This window comes from Urtica dioica, unplaced genomic scaffold (genome assembly GCF_054948205.1).
Source record: "Urtica dioica subsp. dioica isolate 48M unplaced genomic scaffold, U.dioica_male_clone48M_v1_H2 Urtica_dioica_male_H2_contig_21, whole genome shotgun sequence".
NCBI lineage: Eukaryota > Viridiplantae > Streptophyta > Magnoliopsida > Rosales > Urticaceae > Urtica > Urtica dioica.
In genome coordinates, this window is record NW_028297222.1 from 123,306 (window position 1) to 141,498 (window position 18,193).

General features: G+C 40.0%; 1 protein-coding gene and 1 pseudogene across 1 annotated transcript; both read right to left on the reverse strand.

Annotated features, from left to right (window-relative positions):
* Positions 1–312: 312 nt before the first annotated feature.
* LOC149376270 (protein DEFECTIVE IN MERISTEM SILENCING 3-like) lies at positions 313–2,001 on the reverse strand (annotated as a pseudogene).
* Positions 2,002–7,470: 5,469 nt separating this feature from the next.
* LOC149376271 (DELTA-urthionin-Uf1a-like) lies at positions 7,471–8,421 on the reverse strand. The gene is made up of 3 exons (XM_089606504.1): positions 8,076–8,421; positions 7,902–7,979; positions 7,471–7,827 (listed from the first exon to the last, which is right to left on the reverse strand). Exons 1-3 carry the CDS (start codon positions 8,299–8,301, stop codon positions 7,730–7,732), a joined length of 402 nt encoding a protein of 133 aa, XP_089462630.1. The 5' UTR covers positions 8,302–8,421; the 3' UTR covers positions 7,471–7,729.
* Between the last annotated feature and the right edge of the window lie 9,772 nt (positions 8,422–18,193).

The following is an 18,193-nucleotide window of genomic DNA, read 5'->3' on the forward strand; positions in this document are numbered from 1 at the left end:
CTCTCTCTCTCTCTCTCTCTCTCTTAGTTACATTTTTAGCCATAACGAAAGTTGAAAAAAACAGCATCGCAGTTAATAGTCGGTAATAAGTGTTAATAGGTTTCAACCAGAAACCTATTAACAATTATTACCGACTATTAGTTGAAGCAGAAACCTATTAACGGTTATTAACGATTATTAACTGCATTTTTTTATGTTATTAACCTTTGTCCATGGCTAAAAACTGTGACGAGAGAGAGAGAGAACGTGAACATAGAGAACTAGAAAGTAGAAAGACTTGGAAATCAAATGCAAGATTAAAGTTAATTGTATTCAATATCTAAAATCAATATTCAATTCACACAATTACTAAAACGAATATAAAAACCAGATAAAACATAGATCAACAATGAAATAAACTCAAATCGAAGATCCAAATCTCAATAAAACTAAGAACAAACATGAAACTTAGAAATCAAGGAAAATGAGTTTAACAAAAAGATATAAGGAAAAAGTAGATAAAAATAGATAACAAAGAGAGTGAGGTTGATGAGTAGGATGGGGAGGGCTATCACTTACTCCTTCTTGTTCTTCTTCTCCCAAAGCTTTCCAATGGTTTTTCTTTTTAATGGGTAGCTTGATCTAAAACTATGATGTATTTGTAATGTATGTGATAATGATGAACTTACACTAGTACAAAAAAGACCTTTGGATGCGACTATTTTCGCACCCAAAAGTCAATTTTCGCACCCAAAGATATCTTTAGGTGCGACTTTGGGTGCGACTTTTCCGCACCCGAAAGTTCGCACCTAAAAGTCTTAGGTGCGAAAAGTCGCACCCAAAAAGTCTTTAACTTTCGGGTGCGACATTTAGGTGCGACTTTCCGCACCTAAAGTCGCACCTAAAAAGTCACCAAAATCTATGGAAAAGGCGGGTAAAAGAGCATTGGGTGCGACAAAGTCGCACCCGATAGTCATTTGTGGATTAAAAAAAAGTGCTTAAGATGTCGCTCTATTATAAAGTGACTTGAAATCTTGTTAGCAGTGCTTTAGTTGTCACCTGATTTAAAAGTGACTTCGATTCTTAATTTATTTATAAAAATAAAAAGCAACTAAACACGTTCAGCCTCAAATTTTGAAACACATATTCAACATACGTATGCACAAAATCACGGTACCGATAAGAAATACACAAATCAGGGTACTGATACACGAATGTATATAGATCAAGACTACAACAAACACTCAACTAAGGACTGTAAATCAGCAAACTTTTTTTTTTTTTTTTTGTGTACTAACCTAGTTCCGAGTGATAGTATACCAGACTTTCTAATAATGCCACCGTCCAAAGACAAGGCTCCATCGGTTATGCAAGGGAGAGCCTGAAGCATATCCAATCTTGTCTTGTAGATTTGCAAGCGAGAGAAGAGGCTGTAAAACAGCGTCTCTCTGAGACCTTCTCCACCGGATGTGACACAAGACAAGTTCTTGCTTTCCAGATTGATCAAGTTCACGGCGTAGTCAACGAAGCCAACGTATCGTCTGAAGTTTCGGAAGTTTCGGCTTCGGAAGAGCAAGCTTTCTCTGTGGATCGCCCGCCACAAGCTCACCCGCGTATCGTCTGAAGCCCAACAGAAATACAAAAGAAAATAAAATGAAAACACAAATTGGAAAAGGAAACAAAAAAAAAACGAGGACTGTTTAATTGCCTCAAATCTTCAAGGCACATGACGAGAAAGCGTCCACTTATTTTCTTCCCCGAAGCCAGTCCGACACCATGCAGAGAAGAAGCGTCGTTTTTTATATTCCCTTGCTCGTCGTACTTCTCGAGAGCCTTAACACCTTCGTAGCTTCTGCAAACTATGCCCAGCAGGGCCTGCATTCCCAAGTACTCCGACAAAAGCCTGTGCTCAAAATTTCCCACAGCCCGTTATTTCAAGAACCAATCTTTAAAACTAATACCGATAAGAAATAGAAACCTGCTGAGATTCTCGTCTTCGACTCTGCCAAGGGCAGCGACGAATTAGAACATTTTAATTTCAATCACTTGACATTATTATTCTATAAATTAAAAAAAAAAAAAAAAAAAACAGCAACTTTATGACAGTTAATTGTTTGCTTGCAATAATAATTTGCCCACTTGCAAACCATCAAATAAAGGCTAGCTGCTGTAAAACTAAAATATTAACGAACGCACTATCTTATTTAGCATTACTAGCTAGTTTCCCGCGTAAGGCAGAACATTAACGACCTTAATGCTAATTATAAATACTCCATAAACAATATTAACACACACACACACACACATATATATATATACACACACACAATACAATATTTGTCACATCATAAGTTGTTATCGATTCAAAAGCAAATAACTAACACTACTAAGTAAATAAAATGACTAATTGCACCTTAAGAATCTAACACAATAATAATCACCTGAGGATTCAACAACTTGACCTTTTCTCCACCGTTTTAGAGTACTATTTCAAATACAATAAAGAGATTACAGGTTTGTGAATTCCAATCAAACGAAACACCCAAAAAAAAAATCAAAAACAGATTCGTCCATTTATACAAATGAGGCAATGCCATTCTCTAGTCTTAAAAAAGTGAGAACAAGACAGACTATCAGTATGCTTGCAATGACTCCAACAAAAAACCTCACAAGCATAAGATACTATTGTTATCATTATATTTACTAATAAAAAAAAATCTAAGCCTACAACAAGTTTTCCTTCATCTACCAAAGCTCGTAACAACTTGAAGCCAAGATTCTCATGCCCAAATCAAATCTTTAACAAAATGCATCACTGCAGCGTATCATCGGAATATATCACTATGATACAAAACACTACTGTTTCTTCTTCCCAATCCACTCCCCTTTCAGTCCTCCAAATGTCAAATTTGAATCAAAAAAACCTCAACCAAAACAAGGTCATAAAAAATATTTCATAAACGCCGGGAATCAAACAGAAAACTCACCAATCAACAGACGAGGACACAATGTCGCCGCCGTCCACAGCAACGCCGGTGACCTGAAGCTGGTACCCGAAACCAATTCCTCAACATAAACAAGCACCAAAAACACTCCAAAACATATGAAAATCATCAATCTCGTTTCAAACCGAAAACCCCCAAATTCAAGTTCCAAAAACCCTAGAATCGAATCTCAAAATCGGGGAAGAAACATCTCACCTTGTTTGTGAGATCACGTCTTCTCGGCGTTCTCTCCCTCCTTCCTCAGCGCCTCTCCCCTCGGTCCGGTGTCCTCGGCGGAGCGCGGTGGCTCATCTCTTCTCGGTCAATGGCTCTCGGTGGCTTGTTGTCGGCCGACCTCTTCCTCCGCGAGCTCGAATCCATCTCACTCTCTCGCTCTCTTCCTCTCTCTCGCTCTCTCTCTCTCGCTCTCTCTTCCTCTCTCTCCTTCTCTCGGCTCTCTCTCTCTCTCTCTCCTTCTCTCTTCTTTCTTTTCTTTTCTTTTGTTTTCTTTTCTTTTCTAATTTTTTAGAAGTGAAATAAGAGGGAACAAAATCCCGCTAATTTTTTAGACGAAATGTTTTGGATTTTTGGGTGCGACTTTGTCGCACCCAAAGGTATGATGAACTTTTGGGTGCGATTTTTCGCACCCAAATTTAAAAAAAATCAGCGAAATTTTTTTGTTACTTCAGTGACTTTTTGGTGCGAAAAGTCGCACCCGAAAGTAATTTTGGTGCGACTTTTAGGTGCGAAAAGTCGCACCTAAAAGTCATCCGCACCGAAAAACTGTATTTGTAGTAGTGTTAGACCACGGATTTGGTAAAGTGCTTGTCGGTAAACAATTTTATTGTCTTAACCAGTTCAGTCCAATTTTATAGACCGATCTAAAAACGATCCGGTCCAATTTCAAAATTTGGGAGCACAATTTAGACTGGATTGGACTAGTCGTGTAGTTTTAAAGTTTTTAGTTAATTTTATAATTCGTTGAAAGTATGACCTTCTAGTTTGATGTTTAACATCTTTATTACCGACTATTGTGTGTATGCATAATTTTCTCAGAGGAGAAGTGCGCTTATATATTTTTCCCTATAAGCTCAATAATGTATTATTCACTAGCTAGCTATAGGTAATACTTTGAAACAAATGACATAAATGATATTACTCTATTATTACAAATAAATATAAAAAAATTTGTTTCCACTGTAGAAACAAATTCAAAATAATAAAAACAGTATCGTCAGTTCGGTGGTTGGAAGTTATTAACTTTTGAATGAATGAAGCATATAAGGGTGAGTCCTCATTACTAAGTCATATCGTTCCAACTTCACTTGCCACCACAAACTTCACGTATAGATCTCACGCTTAGTAACATGCATCCACAAACAAAAACTTCAACTAACTCATGCGTAAAATAACGAAAACATTATCCTTTATTTCGGTGGTCAGTTATTTTTCAAAGCTTTTTTTTTTTTCGAAACCAGCATACGAATAAAAACCAAATGCATTTATGTTTACTTCTTTTTCTTTTATACGTGTGTAATATAAAACAAAACACTTTTGTTTATGTGTACAAGGTGAGAATAATGGAAAACCAAAAAATTGAGTTTGTAAAAAAGAAAGACAGAAAAACATATTCAACCCCCTAGAGAGAAAGTTATATATATTAAGATAGAAAAGAGAAAAGAGAAAAACATATTCAAACTTGGGTAAAAAAATATCTCATCTCATTCTTTTAATTATGTCAATTCTTTGTCTGAAATCTTGAGGAGAGAATCCTAATATCTCACAAAACAAATTTCCAAGGTTGTAGATGAATTCAAATTTTGTCTTCTAAGAAAATCTCTCTACAAATTGAAGCAATCTCTTATACAATGATAATTGAGAATTGATAAATTCAAGGCACGGAATGGATTTTCGCTAAACAACTTTGATAGTTAGGTGGACGTCAAGTAGTTTAAATGGTTCTAGGATAGTATTGATGGTATACGCTGATGATGTGTTGATAGTATATAAGAAGGAGAAGGAAGTCAAGAACGAGAAATAGCTTTTGAGAATAAAGTACGAAATGCATGAGACTGGTAAAGAAACTTTGAGATTAAATACTACTACAAACTTTGCTTTTAGACACCCAAAAAATAAGACGCGACTAGGCTCATCGATATGGATGCGCCAATATACTCTTCAGATGCGAGAATTCGCGTCCAAATCCGAATTTCTCCAAAATTTTGACCACGCGTGTCCATATTAAATAGTACTGTCTATGTGTAATTTTCCAAAATCGAAGAGTGAAATTCGCCTCTTATTTTATCATCGAAAAAATATATACAAGAATCAGACGCAACTAGTCGCTTCTGTAAAATTAAAACAAATAGACTCGACTTCTTCCATTTTCTAGGTTTGAATATAGTTTATAAATTATAAAATCCCCAAAAAAAATTTACACCGTGCGAAACAGATTCCCATTTTCTCCGATTGACTTCTACATCCCTTGATTCGTCGAAACCACCATAGTGCTCTACTACTCGTTGAGGTGAATCAATCTCTCATGCCCTATATTTCACATTTTCTCTCTCACTCTCTCACTCTCGCGTGCGATTCCCATAAATCCTTAGCCGTTCTGCCACTCCCCCGAAATTTTGGTGAGTTGCTCTCTCTCATTCTTTCTGTTTCACTCTCTCTCACTCCCTCACTCTCTTGTTCTTTCTCCCTCTCTCTCTATCTATCTCTCTAAGCTTGGTTGATGTTAAACCTCCCTCTCCAGGTATTGTCGTCACTCCGCTCTCTCTCTTTCTCGGGTATGTGTTTTACTCTTCTTTTCCTCTTTGTTGAATTAGTTAACAAATTAGTTTTTAATTTTCACAAATTTTTAAAATTTACTTGTTTTAAATCAACTTTCACTATTGTCAGGTCTTGCTTCCCACCGTCGTCTTCACCGGTGTGACCGCCACTCGTCTATGCCTCTCTCTCGGTCCCGCCCCTCTCAGTCCCTGGTGTGGAGATTTCTCTCTACACGCACATCGCAAGTGCACGAGTGTCGTCAAATAATATATGTGCAAAAGTACAGATTATTGATCCCACGAGGACAAGAGAGTTTATATATCTAGAATCAACGAGTATCTTTCCTTTTTAATATAAAAAAGCAATAAAGAAAGGGGGTCTTGTTTTTGTGTTGTGAGAATGTTTATCAAACAAGTAACTAATAAATTATGTAAACAATTATGATAAAAAGCAAAGGACATGACTTCATTGGTTCAATGACGTGGTTGGCTATTGGTCTCCCATGTAGATCGGGTTAGAACGAAAGTCTCACCCCTCGGAAGTATCTATTAATCTCTCTCGAGTTTTTAGGGACCAAGTTGGTTACGGAGCTCATACCTCTCGCCTTGGATCCTATTAAAACAAACAACTGCAATGCACCCGAAATTTAAACGACTACACCGATCCCATAGTCTTTATATAGATATATGTAGATTTGTGACGGGAAGGGTACAACTCGCATGTTTATTACCTCTCGATTTCAAAACTTGCCTAGAGATTCATTAATTCGTTTGCTATTCTAATTAGATATGACACAAACCAACATTCCCATTGATTTTTTTCCCTTCATGAAATTCAACTCTATTACTAAGGCTATGAACCAAACATCATCAAATCACCAACTACATCATGTCCCTCTAAAGATCTAGCTACGCATGACTGAAATCAAGCAAAGCAAAATGACAATACATAAAAGCAAGAGAACTAGAAAGTAGAAAGACTTGGAAATCAAATGCAAAATTAAAGTTAATTGTATTCAATATCTAAAATCAATATTCAATTCACACAATATACTAAAATGAATATAAAAACAAGATAAAACATAGATCAAGAATGAAATAAACTCAAATCGAAGATCCAAATCTCAATAAAACTAAGAACAAACATGAAAACTTAGAAATCAAGGAAAATGAGTTTTACAAAAAGATATAAGGAAAAAGTAGATGAAAATAGATAACAAAGAGAGTGAGGTTGATGAGTAGGATGGGGAGGGCTATCACTTACTCCTTCTTCTTGTTCTTCTTCAATCCCAAAGCTTTCCAATGGTATTTCTCTTTAATGGGTCTAGATCTAAAACTATGAAGTATTTGTAATGTATTTGATAATGATGAACACAGACCACGGATTTGGTAAACTGCTTGTCGGTAAACAATTTTATTGTCTTAACCAGTTTAGTCCAATTTTATAGACCGATCTAAAAACGATCAGGTCCGATTTCAAAATTTGGAAGCACAGTTTAGTCTGGATTGGACTAGTCTTGTAGTTTTAAAGTTTTTAGTTAATTTTATAATTCGTTGAAAGTATGACCATCTTTTTAGCGAACCTTTTATTAATATCATCCCACACATTTGTTCCAATATTATTTTCTAGCTATGTAAAATGTGATAATATCTGAGTTGTCATGCGGTCATGAGCTGCGTATATTTAAAGAAAATTGTTGCATTATATGCTAGCATTTGTACGATGTGTATAATATAAATGGTAAACAAAAAAAGTCGATTGAGAAAGAAGATTAAAGGAGACACATTACTCTTTCTTTAGGTGACAACATGTAAAAGGATATACAATCTAGGATCGACAGCCTTCTACGACACAAACCGAAAACAACTTAAAATTACAAGCAGCTAGCACAAGAGTGTAGCATATACTTTTGTCATTCATACATGACATTTATTGAAAGCAAGGAAAACGACACTAGTGTTACATGGTACGTGTCTCCATGGATATAGTGTTTAGGCAGTTTCAACTGCAGCAGTAAAGCTCTTGGTGCAGAAAGCGGAGCATGCATTGTTACACTTCTCAACAGCTCCATTCACAACCTCGTCTGCGTCTAGTCAGCCAAACAACAGATTAGAAGAACATAAATAATAATAATAATTATGAGGTTATTGGAGAGTGCTTTACCTGAGTTTTCGAGTGTGGTCATGGCACCGCACACAGAGACTGAGCACCCCAACTTGCAGTATTCATTGACAGCGTCGCCTTATTGAGTCAAAGTTGCATCAAAACGAAATCTCATGCAGAAATTTACTATTTAAAGAAGCACAATAGAAGAAACGATAAGTTAGTTTATTTTACCAGTGTTTTGGAGAGTGCTTTTATCATAGCCAGGCGGGCATTTCCCGTTAACGATTTTGCATCCACTCAGTGACGCACAAGTTGGTCGGGAGCCTCCTGCAAAACGACAGCTGTTATAGATATTTCTGGCAGTGGTATTTGGGCAGCAGCTCTTTGCCTCAACTTGAATTTGTCCCACAATAAGGCTCAGTAAGAGTAGAGTCACGGCAACACTTTTTCCTTCCATATCTTCTCTTAAATAGTTCACTATAGATATTCTTCTTCAAGTATATTTGTATTGATGAAATGCTGATGAAACTAGTCTACAGATACCCAACTTATATAGTGCGCATACCTTCACTTGCCACCACAAACTTGATTTATATCTTATCTCAAGCTCGGTAATAGGCTACCACAAACACACACGTCACCTAACTCGTGCGTAATATCAAGTTGTCGTCCATTGTTAGTTGATTCAAAATACAAATGCCTAACACATGGTCCAGATACATCCATATACAGCTATACTAGTTAATACTTCAAAAGCAGGTAGATAGATGGCACTATCGTATCTATAATAAACCTTGTTAAAATAATAATTTGTTTTATTTTTATTATTAATAAAATTATGAATAAAAATAATAATGAATATATATCTCAATAATTTGCATTCTCTCCATTGATTCGAATATTTAGATAAACGATACTACTGATCTATTACTACAAATCCACAATCTTTTGTTTCCACGTTAGAAACAAATTAAAATAATAAAACATTATCCCCAGTTTGCTGGTTTGAAATTTTTTACATTGTTTTTTGTTGTTGCGAAACCAGCATATGAAGGAAACATATAAGGGTGAGTCAACATTACTAAGTGTACATAGAAGTTAGAAAATATGATTTAAAATCTGAGTACTACTTAGAAGTTATATCATTCCAACTTCACTTACCACCAAAAACTTCACGTACATCTAATCTAACTCTTAGTAACTTTCCACCACAAACACAAACTTTACCTAACTCATGCGTAAAATAATGAAAACATTATCCTCCATTTCGGTGGTCAGTTATTTTTTAAAACTTTTTCTATTTTTCTTTCGAAACCAGCATACAAATGAAACACAGACACACACACACACACATATAAAGGGTGATCCATCTTTATTAATTTTACTCAGAAGTTAGAAAATACAACTGAAATACATATGTCTATATATTAAAGCCAAATCCATTTATGTTTACTTCTTTTTCACTTATATGTGTGTAATATAAAACCAAATACATTCTTGTTTTGTTTTTTATTTGTGTACAAGGTGAGAATAATGGAAAACCAAAAAATTGAGTTTGTAATAAAGAAAGACAGAAAAACATATTTAACAACCTATTAAGATAGAAAAGAGAAAGGAGAATAACATATTTGAACTTAGATAAAATATCTCCTCTCATTCTTCTAATTATGTCAATTAGTGTCTGAAATCTTGAGGAGACAATCTTAATGTCTCACCGGTGGAGTTTCAAGACTGTAGATGAAAATAAATTTTGTCTTCTTAGAAAATCTCTCTACAAATTGAAGCAATCTCTTATACAATATGATAATTGAGATTTGATAAGTTTAAGGCAGGGAATGGGTTTTCGCTAAGCAACTTTGAAAGTTAGGTGTATGTCAATTGGGTTAAACAGTTGTAGGATAATCTTGTTATTATACATTGATGACGTGTTGATAGAATATAAAAATAAGAAGAGAGTCCAGAACGTGTAATGGCTTTTAAGAATTAAGTTTGAAATGCAAGACATGAGACATGTAAAGAAACTTTTGGGCATATAAAAGTAGGACAGGAGACACAGTGTTATTCCTTTTTTAATGTGATTATCTTCAGAACGTGGTGGCTAAAATTGGGATGTCAGAAGGAAAACCGGTTCAAATACCTTTAAAATCTTATTTCAAACTGTTACGGGATAAATTAGTCAGACACCGAGCAGGATAGTCGGACTCCCGAGCAGCAAGAAGAATCCAGCACCGAGCTCAGGTTAAGTAAACCCAAGGGCCATCCATTGAAAAGGAACGAACTGTTCATAAGTTAAGAACGAAACCCACCGATCAGAACTTCGGAGAGAAGAGAAGAACGTGGGTCAAAGACTAGTCAAAACCAAAAGAAAACATGTTTCAAACTCTAAAACGCACACCTTGACGGTTCAGGAACCATACGAAGAGTATTAACCGTCCACCTCAGCGAGAGGTAAGAGGCAGTTACCCAAAACCGTCCAGAACGTGGGATTGATCACCCCACGTTCCCCAGAATAACCGTCAGAGACACGACCACGAGGCCACACCAGACGAGTATAAATAGAGGCTGCGGCACAGAACTAAGGACGAGTTTTTTTACTCACTTTCTTTCACTTAGAACCTCTAGAAAACACTGCTCTCTTGTATTAGATTCGTCTGTATAAAGAGAAAGTCTTGCCTAAATCATCTCTGTACTCGGAGCCCTCGTACTCGGAGTCTGTGTATTTTCGTGAGATATTGTTGTACTAATTTTACAGGTCAACAATTGACGCTAGAAGGAGGGGGACCAGCTGAAGAATATGGCTAGTTCGTCCGCACCCGTGAACGCTGTCTCTAACCAGGAAACGGAGATAGAACACCATAACCGCACCCTGCCTCTCACCTCGGAAGAAATAGCTGAACTTCTTCCGGAACCCAGCCTCGAAGAACAGTTCAGAAAGATGCAAGAGCGTCTCTCGGTCTTAGAGGCAAATAACAGGGAATTGAAGAGAAGACTGCAGGCAAAAAAGGTCACACTGCGAAGCGCGATAGTGATCCCAGATGAAGAGCCCTCACACTGATCAGGGAAAGAACCCATCGGGCAGGATCCGCGGGTTAAGAAACCTCGGAAACATGCTAAAGATCGGTATGAGAGGATGGAAGATGATTCTGAGTCCGAGAAGGAGCAGTACAGTCAGGAAAAGATTCTTGATCGGTACCAGCCCACCATGGACAAAGGTCATTCAAGCACTTTCAGGCACACCTTAGAAAGCTCGGAGACCGAAGACAGTGCAAGCACCAACAAAACAAATTTTAGAAGATTGGAACGTCGAATCGAAGAGGTAGCCCTAGGTCAGAAGGAGTCTATTCCGAAAGTTGGAGAAGCTGTCTCCCCTTTCACAGCACGCGTGTTAGAACACCCGTTACCTGATCGTTTCAGGATGCCAAGCATCCCAGTATACGATGGAAAGACCGACCCGGGAGACCATATAGACACCTTTTCTTCTTGGATGCTGTTGCAAGGAGCCGGACCAGAAGTTATGTGCAGAGCTTTCTCTATCACTCTAACTGGTTCAGCCAAAAGGTGGTACAAAAAACTAAAGCCAAACTCCATAGGATCCTGGAAACAGCTATCTAGAAAATTCATGGAACAATTCGTCGGCTCCAGCTCAGGGAAAACTCCCAAAGAAAGGCTGCTAGCGGTGAGACAAGCCCATAACGAATCTCTAAAAGATTTTATTAATCGCTACTCGGAACAAGCTCTTCAAGTTGACGATCTGAACGAAGACTTTAAGCTCTTCGGGATCTCCTCCGGCGTCCGAACAGAATCAGAATTCTGGTGGTCACTTCAGAAGACTAGTCCAAGGGATTACAACGATTTTCTGAAGAGAGCTCAGAAGTATATCAACGCAGAGGAAGCAAGGCTGGCGGCAAGAAAAGCAAAGCCGCTAAAGAGCTACCGAGAAGAGCATAGGGAACGACATTCCGAGGACAACCGCCCACCGAAGAAGAGCCGGTCGGGAGCAGAACCTCTGAAACCCTTTTCCAGTAAGTTCGATAAATATCATAAGCTCAATGCCCCGATAGAGGAGATATTTAGTCTTACACAGGACAAAGAAGATTTCCCTAAGCCAAGACCGATCAAGAAAGATATCTCAAGGAGAGATAAAACAAAATATTGTGTTTTCCATGCGGACATCGGTCACCGCACTGCCGACTGTTTCAACCTCAAAGAAGCTATAGAAGCTCTAATCCGAAGAGGAGCGTTGAAGAAATTCAAAGCCGAGCAAGGGGATCAAGAGGAACAGAAAGGTGAGGCGTATGCTGAAATCTCACTCATAGTCGGAGGACCACATGTGGGAGGAACTTCAAGGAGCGCTCAAAAGAGCTATGTAAGAGAAGCCTACGCGGGACCCCGACAAATCTTGTTTACAGCCGAGCAAAGGCCTAACAAGATAGCCAAACCTAGCTCGGAGCCTATCACCTTTACGGCAGAAGATGCTCGGTGGGTGATGTTTCCTCACAACGATCCATTGGTCATATCAGCTCTTATCGGTAACAGGAATGTACACCGAATATTGGTGGACACTGGGAGTGCTGTCGACGTGCTCTATGAAGACACGTTCAACAAGATGGGTCTTAAGCAAGATGCATTAGCTCCTTCTCCTGAAAATCTTTATGGTTTCACAGGAGACTCAATCCAGCCTAAGGGAGTAGTACCACTCCCAATAACTGTGGGAGAAAGCCCGAGGAGCAAAACCACTAACACGACGTGGGTGGTGGTCCCCGGAAAATCTTCATTCAACGCGATCATTGGCAGGCCAACCTTGCAGTCTCTCGGGGCTATCGCTTCCGTAGAATATTTGAAGATGAAGTTTCCTACCGAGCACGGGGTAGGCGAAGTAGTCGAAACTCAGGCTATCGCAAGGAGCTGCTATGCGAATTATCTCAAAGAGAGTCAGGACAAAGATGTCCACAAAGTTATGATGATCGACTCGGACTTCGACCCACGCCTTCCGAGCCGAGAAGAAATTGGCCCAGGAGATGAAGTCGAGGAAGTCGCTCCGGATCCAAAACAACCTGAGAAGAAGCTCACGATTGGAAAATATCTTGAATCAGGTACCAAAAGTAACTTAATTACTCTCATATCTAATAGCTTAGATATATTTGCCTGGTCACAGTCCGACATGACGGGGATAGATCCTCAAATAGCATGTCATAGGTTAAATATAGATCCTAAAGAAAAACCTATCAGACAAAAGAGAAGGGCTTTAAACTCCGAAAGGTATACATCCCTAAAAGAAGAAGTAGACAAACTGATTTCTAACGGATCAATAAAAGAAACTAAATATCCTAAATGGGTAGCCAATCCTGTCCTGGTCAAGAAACCTAACGGGAAATGGAGAACTTGTGTGGATTTTACATATCTGAACAAGGCTTGCCCTAAAGATAGTTTCCCTATGCCGAGAATAGATCAGTTAGTAGACGCCACAGCAGGCCATGAAATTCTAAGCTTTATGGATGCCTACTCTGGCTACAATCAAATCCCTATGTATGGTCCCGACCAGGATCACACGGCATTCATAACTGATCGAGGGCTATACTGCTACACAGTAATGCCCTTTGGGTTAAAAAATGTTGGAGCAACATATCAAAGATTAGTAAATCGAATGTTCGCTGAATTACTCGGGATTACGATGGAAGCATACATCGATGATTTGCTAGTTAAAAGCCGAAAAATAGATGAACATACGAATGATCTTAGAAGATCATTCGAACTTCTAAGGCAATATTGCATGAAACTAAACCCTCTAAAATGTACATTTGGTGTCTCTGCAGGTAAATTCTTAGGTTTCATCGTTCATGAACGAGGCATCGAGGTGAATCCAGAGAAGATCACAGCCCTATGGAACATGAGACCACCACGAAACATCAAAGAAGTGCAAAAATTGACAGGATGCATAGCTGCATTGAGTCGATTTATCTCAAGGTCTACCGATCGAAGCATTCACTTCTTCAATGTACTAAGAGGCTCCAAGGAATTTGAATGGACCAAGCAATGCGACGAGAGTTTCGAGTCCCTAAAAGAGCACTTGGCATGGCCTCCGACTTTAAGAAAAGTACAGGAATGAGAGCCCCTGGAAATTTACCTAGCCGTATCGGAGCATGCAGTGAGTTCAGCGCTGATCAAGAATGAGGGAAAACACCAGGTGTCGGTTTATTATACTTCGCGGCGCCTTAATGAGGCGGAAGGAAGATACCCGGAACTCGAAAAGCTAGCTTTCACCCTCATCACCGCTTCTCGAAAGCTAAAACACTACTTCCTCGCGCATCCGATTACAGTCCTCACCAATTTCCCACTGCGCCAGGTGCTGCAAAAACCTGACGTGTCCGGAAGGCTAATGAAATGGTCGATTAAGCTGACACAATATGATATACGCTTCAGCCCCCGACCAGCAATCAAATGGCAGGCAGTTGCTGACTTCATTGCAGAATTCATGTACAAACCAGTTGAATTCCCAATTTGGGACATGTATGTAGACGGAGCAGTCAACGAAAAGGGGTCCGGGGTCGGAATTGCGATGTCCAGTCCAGAAGGAGACAAGGTAAAATTCGCTTTAAAATTCGATTTTAATGCCTCAAACAATGAAGCTTTGTATGAAGCTATGATACATGGGCTACAAATAGCAAAAGATTTAGAAATCAAAAAGCTCAAAGTATATTCGGATTCTCAGTTAATTGTTAATCAAATGAAATGTGAATTTCAGGCAAAAGGCGAAAAGATGTCGCTATATGCCGAGAAAGCTAGAAACCTGGCAAGCAAATTCGAACTTTGCGAAATCACCCAAGTCCCCAAAGCCATGAACGAAGAAGCCGATGCATTAGTGAAGCATGCTACTCAAGGATCCGACTCGGAATCAATCCCAGTGATCAAAATTGGGCAACCTAGCATTGAGCAAGCTCCCCATGTGCTTCAGGTCGATCAACGAAAGTCATGGAAAACTCCGATCAGGGAATACTTGCAGCACGGAGCTCTTCCCAAAGAGAAAAATGAGGCTAGAAGCTTGAAGTTCAGAGCTGCTCGATATTTCCTAGAAGGTCAGAATCTCTACAAAAGAGGATTTTCTCAGGCTCTACTCAAATGTCTAGATGAAGACGAAACCGAGTACACTCTCAAAGAGATCCATGAAGGGATATGCGGAAGTCACATCGGATGCGAAGCATTGGCACAAAAGATCATCCGGCAAGGACTCTACTGGCCAACATTAAAAGCCGATGCTCGGCGCATGACGCAAAAATGTGTCAAGTGTCAAAAGTTTTCTAACATCCCGAGGCTTCCACCTAATCCACTCATCTCCCTCTCATGCCCGATCCCATTCGCAGAATGGGGAATAGACCTAATCGGAGCTTTGCCAACAGGCCGAGGCGGATGCAGGTACGCGATTGTAGCCATTGACTACTTTTCTGAGCCTTTAGAGAGGCTTAACCAGGCCACCGACTCGGTGGTTTCGGTACGTTTTTACTCATCTAGTCGGCATCTTTTCCCTTTCTTGACAACTTGTTGTGGCTGACCTTTTGATCATCACAGAGCTTCGTCAGCATGACCGGTCTTGTCGGGCTACTAGGCTCCGAGCTCACCTCTTTGAGACAACGGAATGATCGATTTCTCAAGGAGAGAGATGAGGCTAGGGACGAGACAGCCAAGGTTCGGTCAGAGCTTGCTCGGAAGTTCCGAGAAGATGTTGAGGCTGCTCGTTTAGCGGCGGTGGAAGAGTACAAAGCTTCCGAGGACTATCGCGACATGCCCGATGATCTCTATACCGCTGGAATGACCGATGCCGTTCGGCTCCTTGGTCCGAAGAATCCTACTCTGGATGCGACGGACCTCGATCTTGATTCGGAGTCAAGAGCTAGTGATGAATTAGGCGGAGGAGGCGACCAGGAGTAGAAATTTATCTCTTTTTTTTTTTTTTTTGCTTTTCAATTTCTGTTAACCCGCTTGGGTTTTGAACAATTGATCCGTGGTCGGATCTTTTATTATGTAATCTTTGTTAACCCGCTCGGGTTTTGAACAATTGATCCTTGGTCGGATCTATAATTCATGTTAATTTACCTGCGTTTCTGACTTTGGCGAAAAAGGATAAAAAGTATTTCTAAATTTCGCAAAATAAAGTATAACTAAGTAGATTTTCTTTAAGTTTTCTAAACAACTGAAACAAGTGTTTGTTGATTATCCTGCCGCCTAGTTTATTTTGTCAAGAATAATAAAAATTATGCGATTAAACACCGAGTATAGAAGCAAAAGATAATTAACTTATGAAATTTGAAAGTACGTGCGACCAAGCCGCTTTTTGAAATGTAAAAACAACACTTGCGACCAAGCCGCTTTTTGTAAGTACAACATACGCGACCAGGCCGCTTTTTGAATGTTTAAAAGAGAAAAAACTTAAACGTAAAATCGGCGAAGGTGCTCAGCATTCCAGGGGTTTTTCTCCATATCGCCGCTCAACTGTTGTAGTCGGTAGGCCCCGTTTCCGAAGTCTTCTCGGATGATGTAGGGTCCTTCCCAGTTTGCGTTGAAGGCTCCTTCCTGGTGGATTTTGGTGTGGAGAAAAACTCTTCTGAGGACTTTGTCGCCGACTTTGAATGATCTTGGTCGGACTTTCCTCTGTTGAGTAGTTTTCTCTCCTCACTGTTGGTATCAAGACGTCGGTCGGTATGGCCGCGTCGGAACCGTATGCGAGGGAGAAAGGCGTTTCGCCAGTTGTGGAGTGCTCGGTGGTTCTGTACGAGCAGAGAACTTCTTGGAGCATATCCACCCATTCTGACTTCTGTTCGCCTAACTTTGTTTTTAAGCCGTGTTTTATTGTCTTGTTGACTGCTTCCACCAAACCGTTGGACTGTGGTCTGACTGGAGTAGAAAAAACCTTGTTAATGCCATATTTTTCGCAAAAACTTTTGAAGGAATCGCAGTCGAACTGAGTTCCGTGGTCGGATACAATTTTGACTGGTATTCCAAACCGAGTAATAATATTTTTCCATACAAATTTCTCAATTGCATGGGCTGTTATTTTATTTAAGGGCTCGGCTTCAACCCATTTTGACCCGAGAACCTCCTGGATCTTCTCGGCAGGAAAACGCTCATGAAGGAAGGTAACAACCGGAGCCAGAGGGTCGGAGGCAGAAGAAGGTTCGGCCAGGCTTTTCACCGGAGAAGAGCTCGGAGGCTCCGAAACCTTCGAAGTAGACAGGGCCGCCCGCTTACTGGCAGCCAAAGTCTTGGAAGCCTTAGCACGTTTCGGATTGGGAGGAATCTGCTCGGGAGCGGTTTTCTTTTTCGCCATCTGGGCAATCTCTGTTAAGAAACAAAAAATGAAAACGAGAAAAGACTGGAACATATGCAAGTTGGTAAGGGACAAATAGAATACTCACTCGAATAGGGGTAATAATAATATTGGTCGAGCAGATCTGGGTCCGACAACACAAACGTCGACCGATCAGCCTCCGAAATATCAAAAATCTCTGAGTGGAGTGGTCGCTCATCCTCGGAATATTGTGGAAGGGAACCTGGAACCAAACATAAAACATATGAGGAAACCAGAACAAAAACCTGGCCCAGTTTATCAAATAAGAATTCTGAACCAGAGTCACACCTAGTTTCGAGAACGAAGCCCTTATGGGGCACCTTTCATAAGAGGCGTTCCCTTCAACCCAAAAGAAATAGTCTTTCCAATTTTTCTGGCTGGTCGGAAGGCGAGTGACCACCTTAGACTGGACATCATTGACCCGAGCATAATAGTAACCATGTTGCCCTGGAGCTGACTTAAACGAGTAATATTGCGAAAAGTCTTGTAAAGTGACAGGGCGATCATAAACTTTCGCCCATAGCACGGCCATCCCAACAAAAATCTTATACACGTTGGGGACGAGCTGGGTAGGAGAACAACCCAGGTCAGAAACGAACTGGGAAATGAGAGGATGCATTGGTAACCCTCCGATCACGTTCAAAATAGCCTTATTGAACGCTATCTTCCCGGCAGGAGGCTGATCGGCCCTCTCATGTTCCAAAGGTGCCGAGATGATAATTCCCTCAGCTATCTCAAATTCCTCCATCAGCTCTTGTATATATTTCTCGGTAACCCGAGAAGTCCAAACCTTGGCCGAAAACTGGCCCTCTTTCCGTTCAAAGACCAAGGCCTCATCCTCTTCCTCTGGGAGATCGACCCCAAATGTCCTCCCACTCGGACCCGGAATGCCTTGAGAATAGCCCTCTCCTCGGTCTTGCGAAAGAGAAAGGCTCGTCGTATCACGAGATTCTGACTCCCTCTCCCTCGAAGAAGCGGACGAAGACAATATCTCCAAAACCATGGTATC